General features: G+C 45.4%; 2 protein-coding genes and 1 long non-coding RNA gene across 6 annotated transcripts; 1 reads left to right on the top strand and 2 right to left on the bottom strand.

The window, feature by feature from the left end:
- Positions 1-59: 59 nt before the first annotated feature.
- LOC144580972 (histone H2B type F-M-like) lies at positions 60-2,544 on the bottom strand. 3 transcript variants are annotated; one of them, XR_013531382.1, is made up of 4 exons: positions 2,085-2,544; positions 1,604-1,662; positions 1,230-1,402; positions 60-377 (listed from the first exon to the last, which is right to left on the bottom strand). XR_013531382.1 is itself a non-coding variant. In XM_078362308.1 (4 exons), exons 1-2 carry the CDS (start codon positions 2,492-2,494, stop codon positions 1,626-1,628), a joined length of 447 nt encoding a protein of 148 aa, XP_078218434.1. In that variant the 5' UTR covers positions 2,495-2,544; the 3' UTR covers positions 60-377; positions 1,384-1,402; positions 1,604-1,625. The 3 variants fall into 3 exon arrangements, 2 of the variants coding, with proteins under 2 accessions (XP_078218434.1, XP_078218435.1); XM_078362308.1 differs by having other exon boundaries at positions 1,384-1,402; XM_078362309.1 differs by lacking the exon at positions 1,230-1,402.
- A 3,928-nt stretch (positions 2,545-6,472) lies between these two features.
- On the top strand, positions 6,473-20,750 carry LOC144581176 (uncharacterized). The gene is made up of 3 exons (XR_013531717.1): positions 6,473-6,551; positions 19,227-19,416; positions 20,478-20,750. It is a non-coding gene; the product is annotated as an uncharacterized LOC144581176 (long non-coding RNA).
- On the bottom strand, positions 18,888-21,963 carry LOC144581172 (histone H2B type W-T-like). 2 transcript variants are annotated; one of them, XR_013531714.1, is made up of 4 exons: positions 20,892-21,961; positions 20,435-20,493; positions 19,512-19,559; positions 18,888-19,227 (listed from the first exon to the last, which is right to left on the bottom strand). XR_013531714.1 is itself a non-coding variant. In XM_078363866.1 (3 exons), exons 1-2 carry the CDS (start codon positions 21,386-21,388, stop codon positions 20,457-20,459), a joined length of 534 nt encoding a protein of 177 aa, XP_078219992.1. In that variant the 5' UTR covers positions 21,389-21,963; the 3' UTR covers positions 18,888-19,227; positions 20,435-20,456. The 2 variants fall into 2 exon arrangements, 1 of the variants encoding a protein (XP_078219992.1); XM_078363866.1 differs by lacking the exon at positions 19,512-19,559 and having other exon boundaries at positions 20,892-21,963.
- Between the last annotated feature and the right edge of the window lie 560 nt (positions 21,964-22,523).

Below are 22,523 nucleotides of genomic sequence, written 5' to 3'. Positions count from 1 at the left end.
ATATCCCAGTGGATTTGGTTTCTCAGAAAGACTTGCCTAATTACACAGATACGCAAGGATAACTTTGGAAATTTATTAGTATGTCTTAATTCACAGAAACATTGGCAATTTACAGCAAAACAATTCACATAAAGAGAATTAAGCCACGGAGTGAGATGTGGTGTTTTGGAGCAGGCACATAGATAGCCCCGTCTCTGAAAGGGAACAGGTTCCTGCAAAGCGTCTTTGGTTTTTGAAATGTTATTCCGGACATGTAGGACCATTTGACGGCACCATCCAGAGGGATTCGTTGTGGCTGATTTTGTGGGGGTTTCTCTTGGTCTCCTTGTGCAGTAAGTATTTCTCTTCAACTATTTTCATAACATTTTTCTAATATTCTGGAAACAGAGCAAGGAAAAAATCCCGATGAGGGGACTTCTTGGTTCTACATCCTTTCTCTATGGATCCCGAGTGGAGCTCCCAGGGTGAAGCTTCCCTGCTTCCCATCTGCACTACTCAGGGAAGCTGTGGCTACTATATTGCCCTGCCCCCATTTCCCTCTTGACCAAGCGGCCGTCTGTCAAAGTGGAATAATCCACGCGGCTACGTGTTAGGTCCCTCTGGGGTGGTACTTTCCCACTTCTGAGGGGCTCAATAAAATTTTGATTTTTGTCGTTTATCCAGCTTTTGTGTCACAGTTTCACTGAGAGTGCCATCCTTTACTGGTTTCTACATATGAAGGAGAAGGGTTGTTTATGAGATGCTTGCAAATGCACGGGAAACACTTAACAAAAATGGCCAATGTATTGAGCTTCAAGGCACCACATAATAAATTCCTATGGGTTGCAATCCCAGGGAATGTTCTCCTGTCCACATACACGGGAGGCTAGAAATCGATTTAAAAGGAAAGCAAGGGGAAAGTCACCAGCTGTTCTGAATTTCAGCAATACACTTATAGAAAAAAATGCTAAAAGTGTAAACACTTGAGACCCAGAGGAAAGCACAATTAAAGGCAGCCTATGTTAACATTAATATGAATATTAATATGTAACTCTCTTGAGGAAATAAGCATTATCTTACTTCTCCTAATGGCTGACAATGCTCTGCATAACTTGATGCTAGGGGCAAGGAGCATATACTAATTTTAGCTTTGGATTCATATCCTAAAATGATCGTGATTACAAACACTGAAAACGAAAACATCAGGTAAAGAATCACACCCCTGTCCCTTGAACCACCAGGCTGAATACCACAGGAAGGCTGCTGTGGGTTCAGCCTGGGTCACTCCCCACATTGGGACAATGACTGTTGCTCATAGACTGCAGGTCACTCTTTTGCTTCGCCGCTGTACCAGTAGACCATGAGCTGTTTGCGGGGACACTCCCAAATCCTGCTGATGCATACCTGGAAGTAAGGAAGGGTTCTGTTCAAAAAGAAATGAAAAGATTATTGTCAGGCTCAAAGCAGAATGAATCGCATGAGCGATCTCAGACTCAAGGAAGTGGGGAAATGGATGGACCCTTGAAAATGTTCTTTGGCTATATGTACACTGTAAATGGGCCTCATTTGCTTATCTACATGGATTCCTGATGGGAGAGATGTTGAAAAGGTTTAGGATGGTTACCTTGCTTCTTCTATCAGCGTATTCACTTTCTCTGTTTCCATAACGCACATAATGAAGTTCTGGAAAATTCCACCGTCCAGTCGCAGGAGAATGAGAGTGAAAAAGGCGAGTATCAGCACATTGATAATACCACCGTAAAGATAACCTAGAAATATAACTAATAAAAACGGCCATTTGGGAAACTGAGGAAATGAAACACGGGCACGGAAAAGCCCACTGCTTTTCCTTGCAGCAAATTGTACAACAGATATATTGGAGCTGACCCTGTTTATTACTGAGGGAAAAGTGCTCGAAAACTCCCGGGACACCGCACGACACACGCCTGCTAAGTCAGAACAGTGTCACCCACCCCAGCCTCCAGTGGGGTTCTCCCCTTAACGGGCCACTGGTCTTTCGGGCCACTTGCGGTGGCTCTGAGCAGAGCCTTTGGGTTTCCGTGGTGCTCGGGTGCTGCTGAGGGAGCTCACTTGCCCCGGTGTACCTGAGGACGGCATTCGTGCCCTGTAACTCCGCACACTTGCCCGTCTTCCCCGGGAGCAGCAGTCGCACGGCGATCTGGATGTCCCAGGGGGTGATGGTCACCCGCTTGGCGTAGCGAGCCAGTTGACCAGCCTCAGTGGCGATGCGGTCCAGTATGTCACGAATCATACACTCCATGACACTGAGGGCCTCCGGGGAAAGGCTGAGACCCTGGTGAACCTGGTTCAGCGCCGAGGGGAAATAGGTGACGAAGCTGTCCTGAAAGCTGTCCCCGCCACAACCGGCGTGGTGCCTGCCGGACCCTCGGCGCCCTCGTTTCTCCTGCTTCTGGGCCGTCGCGGAGCTGGCCTCTTTGGGTTCCTGGGGGCTCTGGTCTTCCTCAGAGGTTGGCTTAGAGGAAGGCTCAGCCATGGCGGAGGCAGCGGCCGTTAGATGACAAGAACAGACGTTGACGGTTGAGCACCCGGGAAAGTTGGGGGCGGGGCACTTTGGAGTTGGCGGGGGTTTGCGTCACAGGCCAACTCGACATCTGGTTGGATGAAGTGTTACCCAGGGAGCCTGTCAGCAAACCTCACTGCCTTTAAGGTGATTGGATGATCCCACTGCTTGTCATCATGTCAACCAATCACAGTGGTCGTCTGCCAGCCTAGGCGCCCCCTGTGGCTTTACACAGATGCCTCACAGGGCAAAAGCGCATCAGCCCTCCTCAGCTGATACACGACACTCCCTGCGCACTTTGAAGGGTGTCACTGAAAACTCCCAAAGTTCAGCAATTTCAGGTCATGCTCCTTGAAGAGAGACAGACCTCCTGAGCCCAAGGCCATTATGCGGATACCAGAGGAACGACCGTGTCCACGTGTGGACCGGTTCTCACCCATCTCAGAATCTACTGTTATCCCTGGCTAAGCCACCCCGGCTTTAGCAGGAACTCCCCGATACGGCCGCCAAGGGCTCCTGGGCAGAAGAGGACCTGGCGGTCTGGCTGCTGTCTTCAGTTCTGATCACCATCTTCAGTGAATCAGGAGAACGAGGAATGGCCATACCACAGCCTCCAAGCCGAGAATAGAAACGGAAAGGTGCTTTTATTTAAAACATATAACGACACTCAACATTGACCAGGTTTAAACCAAAAAAAAAAAAAAAAAAAAGAAAAGAAAAAAGAAAAAAAGGAAAACGAAACAGCAACCACAAATCACAACTCAGAAGCTGGAAATGGCTAATAAGTTTAAGAGATATTCGATTTAAAATTTCACCTTCAATCTTTTCGGAACTCCCTGAAGAAGAGAAATGGATTCCAAAAATAAAAACTATGTTCGATTTAGGAAGATAGCTTTCATGGCTCACGCCTGTAATCCCAGCACTTTGGGAGGCAGAGGTGGGCAGATCATGAGGTCAAGAGATGGAGAGCATCCTGGCCAACATAGGGAAACCCCACCACTACTAAAATACAAAAGAAAAATTAGCTGGGCCTGGTGGCACACCTCTGTAGTCCCAGCTACGCGGGAGGCTGAGGCAGGAGAATCGCTTGAACCCGGAGTGCAGAGGTTGCAGTCAGCCAAGATCGCGCCACTTCACTACAGCCGGATGCCTGGCGACAGAGGGAGACTCTGTCTCAGAAAAAGAAGATAGCTTTCAAGAGCCTTTGATAATATATGCAAAGACATGCCTTAAAAGAATTTAAGTAAAATTCAGTTGCAGGATTAAACAACAAAAGCTTATTAAGAGAAACTGAAGAAATAAAGGTCATGAGTGAACTATCATTTCAAAGGTCAGGCTGGCAGGTGTATTTCCAGCAATATCTTTAACAGACTACTTGTTCTACTCCTGATGAATCGGTTCACGATTAAGGACAGAAAGCCTCATGTTTGCTATTAGATAGCATCCTATGTGGTAAACTTCATGACAGAAGCCTAGTAAACGATTTCTGAACAGTCCCCTCTACAAATGATAATTTTATATATCTACTTGAACTCTTAGCAAGCCAATCCTTCTCTTGGTTTGGGACAAGGCCGAAGAAACTTGGACACAACAATCTCGGGATTCATATCAGTAAGTCACCATGATTTTCTTGTTTTAAAACGAAGCTGTCCTGGAAGCTCCCTGCCTTGGTTGGCGTGGCACCTGCGGGACCCTTGGCGCCCTCGCTTCTCCTGCTTCTGGGCCGTCGAGGAGCTGGCCTCTGTGGGTTCCTGGGTGCTCTGGTCTTCCTCAGAGGTTACCATAGAGGAAGGCTCAGCCATGGCAGAGGCAGCAGCGCTAGATGGCAAGAACAGACGATGACAGTTGGGCACCTGGGAAGGTTGGGGGTGGGGCACTTTGGAGTGGCCGCGTGGTTCTATGTCACAGGCCAACTCGATATCTGGTTCAATGAAGTCTTACACAGGGAGCCTGTCAGCAAACCTCACTGCCTTGAAGGCGATTGGATGATCCCTTTGCTTGGCATCATGTCAACCAATCACAGTGGGTATCTGCTGGCCTAAGTGGCCAATGTGGCCTACCTCAAAGTTACACAGATAGATGGCCAAAAGGGCCCATCAGCCCTCCTCAGCTGATCCATGCTGCGCTGTGAGCATTTCCAAAGGGGTCACTGAAAACTCCCAAAGGTTAGTTCAGCTCACCCTCCTTGAAAAGACCTTGACCTCCTGAGCCCAAGTCCATTATGTGAAAGGAATGACTGTGGCCACGTGTGGACCGTTCTGAGACGGGTGCATCTCAGAATGTACTGCTATCCTGGGCTAAGCCAGCCTGGTTTGAGCAGGAACTCCCTAACATGGCTGCCGAGGGCTCATGGGCATAAAAGGGCCTGACGGTCTGGTTCCTCTCTTCAGTTGCGATCAACACCTTCAGTGAATGTGCATAACGAACAATGGCCAAACCACAGTCTCCAAGCAGACAACACAAACAACAATGGAGATGCTTGTAAAAGCATTTCCAATCCTTAAATGTGTACGAAATTTAAATCTCTTTTCTGAACAGTATTTTGATCCCCAAAAGACTCTGAATGTTACTGTTGGTGAATAAGCGATGTTGGGTGAAAAAGAACACTAGCCCAGTTCTCTAAGAAACCTTCTTATGGAGAAAAATTCAATCTATGAAATCGGAAATAAGTTAAACAAATACCCTTCAAGAATATATGACAATACATTCAGAAACATACCTTAAATATATGAATGTGAAACATAAATCCCCGAAAGTGAACCAAACGAGGATTTAATGATTAAGAAGAATTGAAGACATGGAGATCACCAGGAAGGTACCACCCGAAATTCCAATGCTGCTTCCTCTCAGACTTTTAAGATCAGGTCACTTATACCTAATAAGATTGTTCCCGGTTTACAGAGAAAAAAAATTTTTTTTTAACAGAATCTTGCTCTGTCACCCAGGCTGGAGTGCAGTGGCACGATCTCAGCTCACTTGCAATCTGTGTCTCCCGGGTTCAAGTGATGCTCCCACCTCAGCCTGCCGAGTAGCCTGGACTAGAGGCACGTGCCACCACATCCGGCTAACTTTTTAATTTTTTATTTTTGGAAAGACCGGGTTTCATTTTGTTTCTCCAGGATGGTTCCTAACTCTAGAATCACACGATCCTCCTGCCTAGGCCTCCCAAGGTGCTGGGGATTACGGGCATATGAGCTAAAGTGCCCGGCAGACAAAATTTATTTCAAAAAAACATAACATGATGTTGATTCCAATCTCAGGATGAATACTAAAAAAGAAGAATCTGAGAAGCTCATTTATAAATGTGGTTACAAAAATTGTACCTTAAATATTATTAAGGTACAATTATTTGTGTGTGTGTGTGTGCCTTATATCAAGTTACACACACACACAAATAAGGACAAATGTTTACTGCTATAAATAACAATTTAAAAACATCAAACCGAGACAAACTTTACTAATGGAACAAGGAGACCTCATACAATCTTTTCTCATCATTGCATCTGTTATAGAATTCATTTAAATACATAGCAGAAACCCATAGCGCAGAAATTGCTAAATCAGAAATTCATTGAACACACCTTTTTCAAGCTTCCTAGAAACTGAAGTAAGTACTCTAACGCATTCACATTTGTCTAATTCTAATATTTCCCATTCTACAATCATTTTGAATGCAGAACTTAATGTCCTGTGAGTATGCATCACTTAGGGTGAAAGCATCAAATGAGAGCACCCAAACCCCACTCTCTGCTGGCTCAAGGAATGTATCTTCAGCCCTGGGCCTCAGCCATTGGCTCAAGATGGGAGCAGGTGACCTGACCTGATCCATTAAGTGCCCTCCTAGCTGTTCAGGCTCGCAAATTGAGGAGAAAATTAGTTTGTGCTTTTTGTCTACTTTATATTTCTTTGTTTGACTTTTTGCCTTATTGTAATTGTGGTGATTTCAGGATTGTGAATCCAAAGCTCTAAGGACGTGTCCTGCCTCTTTCATCATACTGTGAAGAAAGGTTCTCTGAAAAGGAATCTGGAGGTAAGACACTATTCCTGTGAAGAGTTTGAAAAACCAGGGAGGTAGAGACTTCAGTGGGAAGCAGAGGTGCAATTCCAGAGAACAGAAAGACGATATGGCTTTCATAGAGAAACTTCCCATTCAAGTTCCCAGTACAGTCCATTGATGCAAATACAGGATTCAGACTTAGGTCTGATTGGTTGACTCAGTTGAGCTCTGTTTGGTCAGTACAACTGAGCCCTGATTGGCAGGGGCAGATGAGCTCTGGTTGGTTGGTTGGTCGGTTGGTTCACGTGAGCTCTGAAAGTTCCAAAGTTAGATAGTGCTGTGGGTTTTTGGAAACTCATAGCACATCTGTGAGCTCCAGTCAGCACATGGCAGCTTGGCTGTATTTTAAATTTAGGCTCAGCCACTGGGATCCTTCTTGAAAGACTGGCTCTTTTAGATTCACGTTTGTTCACAAGTTAGAGAAAATGATAGTGGCCAATTAAGAAAACTGGAATGATCCCCCCCCTTTCTCTCTTTCTCTCTCTCTGTCAATGTGATTGTTGTGGGGCTTTTTCACTTTCAAGCACATGCGTCTGACAAAATTAACAAACTATGGCAAGTTGAGACAAGAAAAACATTTATTTCAGTACAATGCTTTCTCAAAAATGTGATTGGTCCTGATTCTTGACCCAATGGAATGCACTTCCTCTTTCATCATAGACTGTCAGTCTGGAATAAAAGAGAATGAGTGTGGAAGTCAGTGAGGGCACAGACAAAGCTTTAAATGTTGACTACTCTTTTTCCTAATCCTAGACATTTTCCCCAGCATAGTGACCGTATGTCCTGATTTCACCTGTTGTCCCGGAGTAATTCCAAATAGCATTGCTTTCACTCTAAAACGTGTCCAAATGTACGACTCTGCACTTCCCAGGGTAACTAGATCATGCAGGAAATTGTGAGTGTAGTAGCGCTCATATCTTTGTTGAATGAGCATATAAATGAATGAACCTGAATGAGATAAGACACTGGCCCCTGACAACCTATGAGACCATTGCTGAATTTGTGTGGCTAGTCCACCCAGCCCTTCTGGATCTCCTGGTCTGTGTATCACATTGACTCCTCCCAATAACCCTTTATGGTGTAGACATTTCAGCCTCAATTTTGTGCGGAGAACACACAGAGTAACTGAGTAACATGCCCCGTGATAACACAGCTGATAAATGGGAAAGCAAGGATTCAAATCCACACCAGTCTGAGTCCAGAACCCAAGTACTTGAACATTGTCCTCTGCCATCCTCTCTCATGTTGTAGTGGTGGCACCTTCAAGGCATGGATACCTAGGGGTAGACAGTCTGAGGGTATCCTCCCCTTCACAGCAAGGCTTTTCATAGCTTAATCTTTCCTCGAAGGCAATGTGATCAATTCAGTGATGCAAAAGCAAAAGCTTCACGTTAGCCTTCCCCGCAAAGGTATACAAGGAACATGATTTTCTCATGCAAACACGGGAGCTTTTTCAAGCAGCAGTTAGCAAATTCGACGATTCCTGTGCTCAATTCTATGTTGCAGTAGCTGTCTGAAGCATATGCAAAGCCATTCCGTGTTGCACAATTGTGTCCAATACAGACGGACTCCGACTCAGGATGGTGCGACTTAAAATTATTTGACTTTATGATAGGCTTAACTGGACATAAGTCCACTGGAAGCTGGGGAGCATATGTTTATCCTGTTGCAAATTGGTGACAGAAAGGGTGGGAAGCAGGGAGTGGGGAAAATTTTCAGCTTAGGGATTTACAGTCATTACCTGATGATCCACATTTAGCTCTGTGATGGCCAATTTTATATCTTGTCTTGTCTTTCCAATCAGGGGGAGATACTTTCTTTCCCAAATAAGCAAGGATAGAGATTTAGGTAACCTGACTTGGTTGGGTTACACTACCTAGATATGTGGTCACATTTTATTCTGAACGTTTCTGTGAAGGTGTTTTTGGGTAACATTAACATTAAATCAATGGAACTGAGCAAAACAGACTGCCCTCCATAATAGCCTGAACAGAACAAAAAGACTGGCTTCTCCCAAGCAAGAGTAAATTCTGCAGCAGACAGCCTTCACACTGGGACTGCAGCATTGGCTCTCCCATGGGTCTTCTGCCTCATGGACTTTAGACTTAAAGTGTAACGTCAGCTGGTACCTGAGACTCCAGGCTGCCAGCCCATCCTGCAGATTTGGGACCTGCCAGCCTCCATAATCACACGAATCAGTTTCCTAAAATAAATCTCTCTCTATAGATAGATGGATAAATAATCTATTGGTTTTATATCTCTGGAAGTCTTTAATACAAGCTTTCTGCACGAAAACATTGCTGCAGAGACCTGAGTGTTGTTTCCGCATGTGAAATACCCAGGTATATATCAGACCTTTTTCTGATTCCATTAATCAATACCTTGGCCTTTAATTAGTGACTATGCAGTTATGTCAGTATTTTTCCCTGGCTCTTTAGAGATATTTCTTCACCATTTGATATGACTGGGGACAACAACATATTGGGTTCAATGGCAGAGTCAAGGACTAATTACAATTATATTACTGAAAATCACAATCCCTTGAACATTGGTAGAGTCCACATGTTAAGCAGAAGACTGAGCGAACTTACCCCACTTCTGACCTTGCCAGTGTATTTCACTCTCTTTCATTACCACCCACATAGCCAACACTCATACTGGTTGGTGTCAATTAAACCAGGCATTGGTATCTATAGCAATAAAAAGAGTCACCACTGTCTGAATGGTGACTGTGCCAGGCATTGTTCTGAGTGCTTTACAGGGAACACTTCAATTACCTTTCACAAGATCTCTGTGAAGTAGTGTCATTATCTCCATTTTTATGGACGAAGGAACTGAACCACATAAGACTGTCACTTGCCCAAGATCGAACCGGTAGAATGTTGCCAAGGCAAGAATCGAACATACTTCTACACATTTAAGCTTCCGCTCAGAAGAAAGAAAATGGCAGCGGAGTGAACAGGCAACATGCAGAATGAAAGAAAATTTTTGCAATCCATCCTTCTGACAAAGCTCTGATATCCAGAATCTGCAAGGAACTGAAACAAACTTACAAGAAAAAAAATCAAACAACCCCATCAAAAAGTGGGCAACGAAAATGAGCAGACACTTCTCAAAGGAAGACATTTATGTGGCCAATAAACATACGAAAAAAAAAGCTCACTATCACTGGTCATTAGAGAATTGCAAATCGCAACCACAATGAGATACCATCTCACGCCAGTTAGAATGGCGATCAGTAAAAAGTCGGGAAGCAACATATGCTGGTGAGGCTATGGAGAAATAGGAATGCTTGTACACTGTTGGTGGGAGTGTAAATTAGTTCAACAAAGGTAAAAGGGGGTGTGGCCATTCCTCAAGGATCTAGAACCAGAAATACCATTTGACCCGGCCATCCCGTTACTGGGTATATGCCCAAAGGATTATAAATTATTCTATTATAAAGACACATGCCCACGTATGTTTATTGCAGCACTATTTACAATAGCAAAGACTTGGAACTAACCCAAATGCCCATCAGTGATAGACTGGATACAGAAAATGTAGCGCATATACACCATGGAATACTACGCAGTCATGAGAAAGAATGAGTTCGTGTGGCCTCAGCAGGGACACGTATGAACCTGGAAGCCATCGTTCTCCACAAACACAGGAACAGAAACCCAAAGCCTGCATGTTATCACTCATAAGTGAGAGTTGCACAATGAGAACACATGGACACAGTGAGGGGAACATCACACAGCAGGGCCTGTCGGGGGGCGAGGGGCAAAGGGAGGGAGATCATTAGGACAAACAGTGCGTGTGGGGCTTAAAACCTAGATGACGGTTTGATAGGTGCAGCAAGCCACTGTGGCACATGTGTACCTATGAAGCAAACCAGCATGTTCAGCACATGTATCCCAGATCCTAAAGTAAAATAAAAATAAAATAAAGTCATGTAAAAGAAATAAACATAGCCATCCCCGGAAGAAGAGATAAAAAACATTTTAAAGGGCAGATTAGAGATAGCGGAATAGAGATTTTGTGAATGACAAGACAGGTAAGAGTAATGACACACAGTACGGCATATAGAGAACGAGGAAACAAACGATTAGAGAGAGGCAAGGGTGTTGAGAAACATTAAGTGTATGCTGCCTCCATGGCTCCCTTGTGGAAGTTACTATCATTTTGTAATTAGTGGTAGGCGGGTAACAGCTGCCTACCTGGTATATTCCTGAGTTATGTGTATATGTAGAACACCTGTGTGTTAATGCGAATCACCTGCCAAAGGGCAACTAAATGCGTGGATGAGTCTCTGCTCGGGGCCTTCAGTCTGGAGAGCTCTCAGCCACGCAGGCTCTCAGGCTGTTTGTTCCCCAGTATAGAGCCACTTAGTTGTGCCATCTGGGTTTCTGCCTCTCAAATACCTTCAGCCCACCTGGGTGTGGGGTGTCCCAACTGAGCCGGTTCTCGGCACAAGGGGGCTTAAGGTGTGGACAAAGAAGGCGTGATGAACATCCTACGGGTATTACAGAAATGGAAATAAGAGTGAATTTGGGGAAAATCACATTTAAAGAGAAGAAATGGCTGGTGATTTTCCACAATAGAGGAAAGACATGAATTGCCGATTCAGGAAACACACTTGTGCACATCATACTAAAGCCACAGAAAAGTGAAAACCTTGACATCATAATAGCTGAGGAAAAAAATTCATTGCCTACCGGGGGAAAAGAAAGGGTTTGTAAGCAGACCTCTGCATATCAATGAATGGAAGCCAAAAGCAAAGTCTGAGAGCAAATACTGTCAACATAGAGTGGAATTCCTAGCTAAATAGTATCACGAAAGTATAAGCAAGCTGTGATAGACATGCAGGTGAACCACCCAGAATTCCTGTCGAGGATGGATTTGATGTTTGTGATGCTGGGAGTGCAGGCAGGTGCCAGGTAACAGCCACTTGTCCCTGAGGGCACTAGCTGAACCGCAGGAACTGCCCTGCTCTAGGTCATCCCCTTCCCGAGGCGGACCACATGCAAGGACAAATCCAGGAAGGGATATAAATATCTAGCTATTCCCAATACTGAACAACGCTGAAGGGCCATTTTACCTTCAGAGCATCTCTGGGTATCATAAGAGGCTTTGGTTTGGCCTGAAGTAAGCACGAACTTCTTCCTCTGCCCACTCCTGGCTCCTTCTTGTCCCTTCCTCAGCTGTTGATCCTGGATAAGTGTCCTGCACACTAAACTCCATCACGGTGTCAGCTTCCTGCAGAATCTAACCCGGAAACAAGGATACATGGCAGAGAAATGGAAAACTCTTAGTGTCGACACCAACAGAAACCTTGTTAAGGACATTTCCAAAGAATATCATTCAACGAGTTGTAATGTGATCAAAAGAGCACGATGGGAGGTGCCAAGCAGGAATATTAATACGATACAGTGGGAAATAGGGGCGAATGAAACACAGTGACTTATAAAATGGATGCCATGAAGACCACGAAGGCATTGAAGAATTAAAACAAGAAGCAAGGACTGAATATTATAATGATGCATCACGTGTGCAATTTATACTCATTTATAACATGCATCCCCTTCGACTTAAGGGACACGTGACCTGTGGTGTCCCACCGGTTTTTCAAGTATTCTTTCCCCGAGAACTAAACACTGTCAACTCAGATTCAATCTGTATCTGGGGTGCCGTTTGCTCCAAGGGAAATAAATGATCACATTTAATAATTTTGCAGGTAATCACTTTGCTACATGGTCACTTCTATCGGTTCGAGTCCCAGGTCTCCCTTTATAAGGATTAATCAGATCAACGGTATTTTTGCAGCAATGTCCCTTAATATTTTCACCAGATGATTTGGTGGAATAGTCCACACGTCCATTATGTTTGAGTTGGCAACTGATAAAATGAAATTCTTGATCTAAGCATCTTACCTACCCAATCCTGTTTTTCGAACACATCTCATACACAGAATTCTTTTCAATACACAAACATGGACCCAGAGTCGGTATAGGATATGGCCAAGTAGAATTTTCAGGAGGTATCTCGTTACCCAGGTCCTTGAGCTCTGTAATTACTGTTCCGGTTCCTTCAGATTTATCCAATTGTATTCCTTTCTTGTGCATAACCTCCTGTGTTTTAAAACACGAACATTTATCAGTGGCAATTACGCATCATTGGATGATGGGAGCGTCCAAGGAAAATGCCAAGCCCCAGTTTCAACTCATTTCACCAGAGAGGAACCTGCAGCCCATGAGCCACAGCCATTGGCACAAGCGTGGAAGATGACTGGGACCGAAACAGTGTGCGCGTTCCTTGGTGTTGCCCTATTACATGGAAGAGGGGCAGAGAATGATTTTTGCCTGCTCTGTGATTTTTTGCACACTTGCTTTCAAATGTGGTGATCTGGAGATATAAATCTTTAGCTGGTAGTGAGGCATGTCTCTTGCCCCTTGCAATAATTAAGAAAAAGATGATGAGACAATAAGAGAACTGAGATGACCCCTCCTTTCTCCTCCTGGGATGTCGATGTTAATATGAATGTGAATGTTAATGCAATATAATTTCCATCGAGTTGTCTTCTTGGCCCAATGGGTGTGTGTTTGTTTTTCTGTATGTATATTGCTGAGGTTCAAAAGAGTTGTGACTTTCCAGTTAATTTTTAAAAGTTATGGTTTATATCTAGCAGTCACCTGTGCAGAGACAGAGCACACTCTAAAATTTCTTTTTCTATTTTCCTTAAGGGATCTCAGGCTGTTGCAAAAGAAAAAATGGTTTTAGGTTCTCTCACGTGGCATTGGGGATTGCCACGGAAAGGAAGGACAGAGAGAAGTAAATGGAGAGATAGACTAAGGGAGCACATATGCTTACCAGAGGTTCAAGAAGAGAGGAATTCAGTGGTCTGAGGACTGTTTACAGAGACCAGAGCCATTAAATGTCTCTCTCTTTCTTTCTCTCTAAGTATCAATATATAAATGTATGTGTGTGTGTGTGTGTGTGTGTGCGCGCGCGCGTGCATGCGCGCGTCTGTGTCTGTATCCTAAGTATTCGTATAAACTGAGTTGACTTTTGACTATCGAGCTCTTGAAAAATCCTTGGAAATTTCTTCGTATGAGATTTTCACCAAGACAAACAGCTGATATTTCCTGGTTTTGTCCTTTTCTTCTTTGTCTTGTTTTCTGTAAAGTAGAGGTACCTTTTCAGTCAAGTTTAACCAAGAATATGACTCAACCAAGGTGTCACGAGGTGTCCGCAAAAAGTTGAAAAGTACGTTTCGCAAGGTCCAGAAATGCTCCAAACCCCAGACACAGCTCAAAGAGAAAGGAAAGGTTTGCTAGCCATTAACGAGATACAACTCACATGTTTGTCCCATGCAATTTTCGAGGGTCTTACATTGTCAGCTATGTATACACAATGGCTAAAGGGCCTCATGCGCCTCCATCACAGGTGCAAGAAGACAGGAAATAAAAATCCAAGGAAGCGAAATGGGTCAATAAGAAATAGGTACTCCCCGAAAGTCACACAAATATCCAACCGGGAGGGGATGGTTTCCTGACCAGGAACGCAACCCATAACGTCGGGGTGAAAGCACAGAATGTGAAGTCTAAGGCCGCAAGGTCGAGTGACCTTTGCTGTTATTCCTACAGGGGCAGTTTGAGCAGACACAGGAGTTTATCTTTGTTTTCGTCATATTTTTTGCTCTTCACTTTTGTCAAGCAAAGTTTTAAGGTTAGCCGTGGCACCATCCTGTGTCTTTTCATACATTTAACCTTTATATCGAACGCTTAGAATAAGAAAACTCTAAAATCGTTTTAATAAAATGTGGGAGGCTAATTTCAAGGATCAATCAATCTTTTGGCCATCGGCAATTAGAATTCTCAATAGCGTAGTGATGTTCAACAGCAACTACCCTCTTCAGAGAAGGAGTAGTCCCAAAGATGCCCCCTGTTCCCAGACATAGGCTAAGATAACAAATGATTCCTTCCTGGGGTTGCAGTTTGCCGGCTCACGCTAGTTAGACCAGCGGTCCCCAACCTTTGTGGCACCACAGACCTGTTTCATGGAAGACAAGATTTTCATGGAACAGCACTGGGGGTATGGTTTTGGGATGACTCAAGTGCATTACACTTATCGTGCACTTTATTTCTATTTTTATTCTATTGTAATATGTAATGAAATCATTTTACAACTCACCGTAATGTAGAATCAGTGGGAGCCCTGAGTTTGCTTTCCTGCAACTAGACGGTCCCGTGTGGGGGTGATGGGAGACCATGACAGATGATCAGGCATGAGGTTCTTACAAGGAGTGGTATGCACCCTAAATCCCTCTGTAACCAATACATCTGTTAGACTCCCGACCCCTCATCTCTCTCCTACTTGAAGACGGGTTCTTTACTGGGGTACTCAAGTTACATTACATTCATTACGGTGGGCTCTAACCAAAACGTCTAGCGTGCATTGTGGCTATCCACAGGAACTTCAGACACAGAGACATGCGTACGAGGGAGGAAATGTCAAGTGACATTGGGAGAAGTGGGTCGTCCTCAAGCCAAGGAAAGATCCCTGGAATAGATCCCTCCCTCTTACTCCTCAGAAGTAACCAACCCAGCTGACGGCTTGATTTGGACTTCCAGCCTGCAGAACTGTGAACAATAAATTTCTGCGGTTTAAGCCACCAGGCCTGTGGTATTTGTCAGAATAGCCCTAGCAAACTACTAGAGATTCTGCTGCCAAGCAGTGGGATGATGCCGTAAGGAACACCCAAAGGACTGGAAGAGGCCTTGGAACTAGGTAATGCATAGAGACTGGAAGCGTTCTGACGCGCATGACACAAGAAGCCTAGAGTGTCTTTAGGAGACAGCTGGGGGAAATATGAACGCAAAATGCAAGTCAAACGAAGGTTAAGAAAGAATTCTTTGCCGTCGAGAAAGGCTATCTGACTTAAAGAATACATGTATCATGACCACCTATATGTTGCTAGAACTGTGAGTGCCAAAGGTGTTTGTGGTGAGTTTTCAGACGGAGACTAGGAAGATGTTATGGGAAGCACACGAGGAAAGGGGATCCTGGTTTTACAGTGGCAAAGATTCGGGCTTTAATGTGTTCTTAGTGTTTTCGAGGAAAGTAGAAATCGTAAGTAATGAAATTGCACATGCAGCTGACTTCTAGTGTTGGGGCTCAGAGCGCAATACCTCAAGATGAAGGCCTCAGAAGTAGTCTCAGATATAAAACATTTTCTCTGACGTTCCATGGTCTCCTGTCTCTCAGTCCCAATCTGCCCCAGGGGCTAATCATAGAGATCAGAATCCCTCTTCCCGAAGGTGGGTCCTAGGAATCGGAAGCCCCTTTCTCTAAAGATAGTCACAGAACCTAGAAATGGTATTGTAATATATTTCCACTTTTTCATGTACAACCCGACTATGAAGAAATAATCTAACCCATCTTTTTCGATAGGCTAAATCGCAAGAAACCCCATTGCAGAGAGGGTCATGACCCATAACCAGGAGGAAGAACTGTGTGCTCAGAGAAGCCAAGCAGAGTCTAGACGGACGGGCCTGGCCGGGTTTCCCGCACTCAGTCTGTTAGCATTAGATTACAGCCATTTGTTCCAATATGTTTATACTCAGCTGTCCATACTTCTTGGAGCCCATGCATAAAAATAGATGATTTCCCATGTGTCTTTGGCTATTCACACTACAGGCTCCCGGGGATACAAGTTAAATAAGTTGGTATGCCTTATGTCCTATGGATGTTCCTTTTGCAAGCTGATTTTTCAGTGAAACTTAAGAGGTCCGGGGGGACCCGTAGCCACTACAGTGGCAAATTGAGAAAACCATTTAGGGTTTAATATGGTTTCTACTAGATCCATATAGTAAATGGAGAAGAAGAAAGGTAAATTAGCCAAGGAAGCACTGAGGAGAAGGAAGCCAGCGTTTGATGATTCAGAAGGTACAAAGAAAGAAGATAGCTCACTCTGGAAACAGGTCCAAGGGTGCGCCTGGAAACCCATTAGCTAGAGAAGTGGGGCATGTAACTCATGGATCCAATAAACCATCTCTGCAGAAGTTAGGAACTGACATATGGGTATTCAAGGAAGATCTTGTCTGATGGCATGGACTCATGTGAATTCCCCGAGAAGCCAAAAAGTTTTTGAGAATTTTATACCAGAAAAAAAGTGTTGTGAGAATGAACTGGATGGGACAAAGATGGCTGAAATGGAAAGAAGCTGTTAGAGTTCCTGGATTGTACAGGCAAGAAAGGGGCTGACTGAGGTACCCAGCTGTGGCCATTTCTTCACATTCGAGAAGACGAGGAAGGACTCCAAAGTTGGGTCAAAGGTTGGCACGGCCGCCACCTCCCCCCAAGAACCAGGGGCACAGTACCTGGGGGCTGGGCCATCCCTCTCGGTCCCAGAAGCGGATGTCACCTCCTGAGTTCCAGGCATTTGTCCCACCTCCTCGGTTTCAGAGGGATGGGCGGCAGCAGCCCAGGCTGGGGTGAGAGCCTTCACTTGGCTGCCCAGGACTTAGGGTGTGAAGCTGTTACCCCATTGGGCCTCAAGGACAGAGCGTTGAGCCCTAGTAGAATCTTTTCTTTCCACGGAATCTGACGGAGTTTGCCCCACTATGTTTCAAGCTTGCCTCGGGCCCACGAGGTCAAGGACTTTTTCTGAGTTCCTGCTTTCGGTATGATAAGCCCTCTCCGGTGCCAGTCCCACAACTGTGTTTCAGAAGCAGAGAACTTGTCTAGCTTCACAGGTGCAGTGGTGGAGAGAATTCCTACCTCAGCATGAGTCAGACCTGAAGACTCACCCATTCCTGATGGAGAAGATTTTCAGGTGAGATGTTGGATAACTGGTTTTGGACTCAGTTAAGCCTTCGGGGAGGTTGTGATGAAATGAATGTGTTTTCTATGTGAGGACGTTAATTTGTGCTGTGGAGGAGTGGACGCAGAAGAAGCACCATTACGGATGGAGTTTTGTCCCCGCAAACTTCACATGTAGACGTCCTGGCTCCCAGTGTTTTAGAATGTGACCTTATTTTAAGAGAGTCTCTACACAGGTCATCTGGCTAAAGTGAAGTTATGAGAGTAGACCTAACCAATGGGATTCGTCTCCTTACAAAAATGTGACAATTGGTATCCAGAACTGTGAGATAAAAAATAAATAGTGTTCCTCGGACACAGGGAGAGGAGTATCACACACCGGTGCCTGTCGGGGGCTGGGGGGCTGGGGGGCTAGGGAAGGGAGAGCCTTAGGAGAAAGACCTAATGTAGAGGACGGGGTGATGGATGCAGCCACCACCATGGCACATGTATAACTATGTAAGAAATCTGCACATTCTGCACACGCACCCCAGAACTACAAGTATAACTTTGAGAAACAAGAAAATAAATAGCGTTTAAGTCAGCCAGTCTCTGGAATGTTTTTGCATCGGCCCTAGAAAACTAATAGAACATCTCCATCAACGGCATTAAAAGCATACATCCAATCGAAGAACCAACGACGCACAACCATCCAACCACAGGTTTCCCCTTCAACTCCAACTGAACATCCCTGGACAACTCACTCTTACTAGTTCAGACCAGGACACCTGATCACACCTTGGGCTGTGGCTCCTGGGCTGCAGGTGCCTCACTGGCTGAAAGGGATCCGAGTGGAGCTTCTGCTGCTCCATCAGACAACATTCCATCATCCCATGATGCGCAGAGGCCAGTCATGAAGGTTTTCAAAAACAAAAGATTCTAGCCTGAAGAAGAGCAGAATCAGAGAAATCTAAACAAGTGAGATTCCAATTCTAGGGAGCCTAGAATAGGAATTGATCCTTACACTTTTGTAGTTTTTTCTGTGCAGTGTTTGGGTCGTTGCTTCTCTTTTGAAATGAACTCCATGGTACAGGGAATGCTGACAGAAAGACTGATTGGACTCTATTGCTCTTATTCCTACTATTTTTCCTACATCGGTATTTCTCATTGGTTATTGAAGAAGTAAAGACATTTTCCTTACTTTGTGTTTTCAGTAAGCCACAGCAAGACATCAGGATTGCTCACTAGGTTCCCCTGCTTCTCAATCACCCACCGAAATGCTGTACCAAAGGCGTGAACCTCCTCTTCCCATCATCCCATCAAACTACCCTTTTGCTCTTTCTTCCTATAATTCGTCGGCATCAGTCCCCTTGAACTCCCACTCTCCACTCTCCACAGCCCGACCAGAGTTCATCGTGGGCCCTGTGTTACTAATGCTCCTCTTTGATTTCTGAATTTGCAGGTACAAAACACACACTCCAGGGTGAAATATCCCAGTGGATTTGGTTTCTGAAAAAGACATATCAAATTACTCAGTAGATATGCAAGGATAACTTTCGAAATTTATTTCTATGTCCTACTTGACAGAAAAGTTGGCACTTTAAAGCAAAACGATGAGCATAATGAGAATTCATTGACTGAGTGGGGTGTGGTGTTTTGGATCAGGTACACAGCTCTGTCTCTGGAAAACAACAGGGATCTGCAAAGCATCTTTGGTTTTCAGATTGTTGTGTGGACAGGTAGGAACACTTGTCGGCCTCCTGCAGAGGGATTTCATTGCAGCAGATTTCGTGGTGGTGTTTCTTGGTCTCCTGGCGAGGTGAGCATTTTTCTTCAACTATTTTCATAACATGTTTCCAACAGTCTGGAAAAACAGAAAACAACCAATCCCGGTGAGAGGACTTCTTGCTTCTACATCCTTTCTCTTTGGATCCCAAGTGGAGCTCTGGAGGTGACCTTCTACCCGTACCCGTCTGCACTACTCAGGGAAGCTCTGGCTTCTATCCTGCTCTGCGCTCATTTCCATCTTGACCAAGCGGTCCTCCCCTCAAAGGTAGAATAATCTATGTGGCTGTGTGTTGGGTCCCTCTGGGGTGGTTATTTCCCACTTCTGAGGGGCCCAAGAAAATTTTGATTCTTGTGATTTACCAGCTTTTCTTTCATGGTTTGGCTGAGTGTACCATCCTTGACAGGTTTCTGCATATAAACGAGAAGGGTTGTTTATGAGATGTTTCAAACTTTGTGGGAATCATTTAACAGAAATGACCACAGACTGAGCTTCAAGGCACAAAATAATAAATTCCTATGGGTGGCAATCCCAGCGTAGGTTTTCTTGTCCACATGCTCGGACTGCTGGAAATCTATTTAAATGAAAAGCAAAGAGAAAGCCACCAGCTGCTCTGAAATTCTGCAATACACTTATAGAAGAAAATGCTAAATATACAAAGACCTGGGACCCAGAAGAAAGCACAATGAAAAGCAGCCTATACTAACATTAACATGAATAAGCAAATCTCTGGAGGAAATAAGTGTCATCTTACTCCTCCTAAAGGCTGACCAAGCTCTGCATAACTTGATGCCAGGGGCAAGGAACATAGAATACCCCTAGCTTTGGATTCATATCCTTAAATCACCGTGGTTACAAACACTGAAAACTAAAACGTCAGGTAAAGAATCACAGCCCTGTCCCTTGAAACACCAGAGTGAATATCACAGGAAAGCGGTTGTGGGTACAGCCTCAGTCACGCCCCACACATTGGGACACTGACTGTTGCTCACTGCCTGCACCACTGGATACTAGGGCATCAGCTGTTTGCGTGGACTCTCCCTAAGCCCACTGACACAAACCTGGAACTAACGGAGGTTTCTGTTTAAAAAGAAATGAAAAGATTATCTGTCAGGGAAAAAAAAAAAGAATGAACTGCAATAGTGATGTCAGAGTCGAGGCAGTGGGAAAATGAGCGGATTCCTCAAAGTTTTATTTAGCTATATGTACGGTGTAACTGGGCCTCATTTGCTTATTTACTTGGATTCGTGTTGGGAGAGATGTTGAAAACATTTAGGAGGGTTACCTTGGTTCTTCTGTCAGCGTATTCACTTTTTCTGTTGCTGTAGGGCATATACTGAAGTTCTGGAATATTCCGCCATCCAGTCGCAGGAGAACGAGAGTGAAAAGGGTAAAGATCAGTACATTGATAACATCACCATAAAGATAACCTAGAAAGAAAACTAATAAAAGCGACCATTTAGGAAACTGAGGAAATGAAGCAGGATCGAGGAAAAACTCACTACTTTTCCTTAGAGCGAATGGCACTACAGATATATTGGAGTTGATAGTGTCTAGTACCGAGGGAGAAATGCTTGAAAAATCGCAGGACGCCACATGCCACATGCTACCCCCCCCCCGACACGATTTCGAAAGAACGCCACCCACCCCAACCTCCGCTGGGGTCCCCCCCACTTGGGGAGCCACTGGTCTTTCCGTGGTGCTCAGGGGCTCCTGAGGTAGCTCACTTGCTCCTGGTGTACCTGAGAACAGCCTTCGTGCCCTCGGACTCGGCCAGCCTGCCCATGTCCCCGGGCAGCAGCAGGCGCACGGCGATCTGGATCTCCCAGGCGGTGATGGTCACGTGCTTGACGGAGTGGGCCAGGCGACCAGCCTCGGAGCCGATGCGGTCAAGTATGTCGTGAACCATAGAATCCATGACACTCACGGCCTCCCGGGAAAGGCTGAGGCCCTGGTGAACCTGCTTCAGCACCAGGCGGAAATAGGTGGCGAAGCTGTCCCCGCGGCAGTTGGCGTGGCACCTGCGGGGCCCTCGGCGCCCTCGCTTCCTCTGCTTGCTCTTCTTCTGAGCCGTTGTGGAGTTGGCCTCTTTGGGCTCCTGGGTGATCATTTGTTCCCCAGAGGAATTTCTAGCCATGGCGGAGGCAGCGGCCATTAGATCGCAAGAAGAGGCAATGGCGGTTGTCGACGGGGACAGACAATGGCGATTGTGAAGCGGGGACGCTTGGGTACGCAGCATGGCTCCACGTCACGGGCAAACTTGACATCTGATTGGATCAAGTGGATGAAGTCACACAGGGACCCTGTCAGCAAACCTCCCTGCATCGAAGGTGACTGGATGGTTCCGTTGCTTGGCATCTTGTCAACCAATCACAGCGGGCGTCTGCCGGCCTAGGCGCCCCCTGTGGCCTACGTCGGAGGCACTTACACAGATGCCTCACCGGGAAAAAGCGCATCAGCCCTCCTCAGCTGATACATGACACACCCTGTGCACTTTGAAGGGTGTCACTGAAAACTCCCAAAGCTCAGCAATTTCAGCTCATGCTCCTTGAAGAGAGACAGACCTCCTGAGCCCAAGGCCATTATGCGGATGCCAGAGGAACGACCGTGTCCACGTGTGGACCGGTTCTCACCCATCTCAGAATCTACTGTTATCCCTGGCTAAGCCACCCCGGCTTTAGCAGGAACTCCCCGATACGGCCGCCAAGGGCTCCTGGGCAGAAAAGGACCTGGCGGTCTGGCTGCTGTCTTCAGTTCTGATCACCGTCTTCAGTGAATCAGGAGAACGAGGAATGGCCATACCACAGCCTCCAAGCCGAGAATAGAAACGGAAAGGTGCTTTTATGTAAAACATATAACGACACTCAACGTTGACCAGGTTTAAACCAGGAAAAAAAAAAAAAAAAAAAGGAAAACGAAACAGCAACCACAAATCACAACTCAGAAGCTGGAAATGGCTAATAAGTTTAAGAGATATTCAATTTAAAATATCACCTTAAATCTCCTCGGAACTCCCTGAGGAAGAGAAATCGATTCCAAAAATAAAAACCATGTTCAATTTAGAAAGATAGCTTTCATGGCTCATGCCTGTAATCCCAGCACTTTGGGAGGCCGAGGCGGGCAGATCACGAGGTCAAGAGATGGTGACCATCCTGGCCAACACAGGGAAACCACACCTCTACTAAAATACAAAAGAAAAATTAGCTGGGCCTGGTGGCGCACCTCTGTAGTCCCAGCTACGTGGGAGGCTGAGGCAGGAGAATCGCTTGAACCCGGGGTGCAGAGGTTGCAGTCAGCCAAGATCATCCCACTATACTCCAGCCTAGTGCCTGGCGATACAGCAAGACTCTGTCTCAGAAAAAGAAGATAGCTTT

Source organism: Callithrix jacchus, chromosome X (assembly GCF_049354715.1).
Source record: "Callithrix jacchus isolate 240 chromosome X, calJac240_pri, whole genome shotgun sequence".
Classification (NCBI taxonomy): Eukaryota; Metazoa; Chordata; class Mammalia; order Primates; family Cebidae; genus Callithrix; species Callithrix jacchus.
The sequence above is the reverse complement of the archived record's forward strand: the minus strand, read 5'-3'. Positions and strand labels throughout refer to the sequence as shown.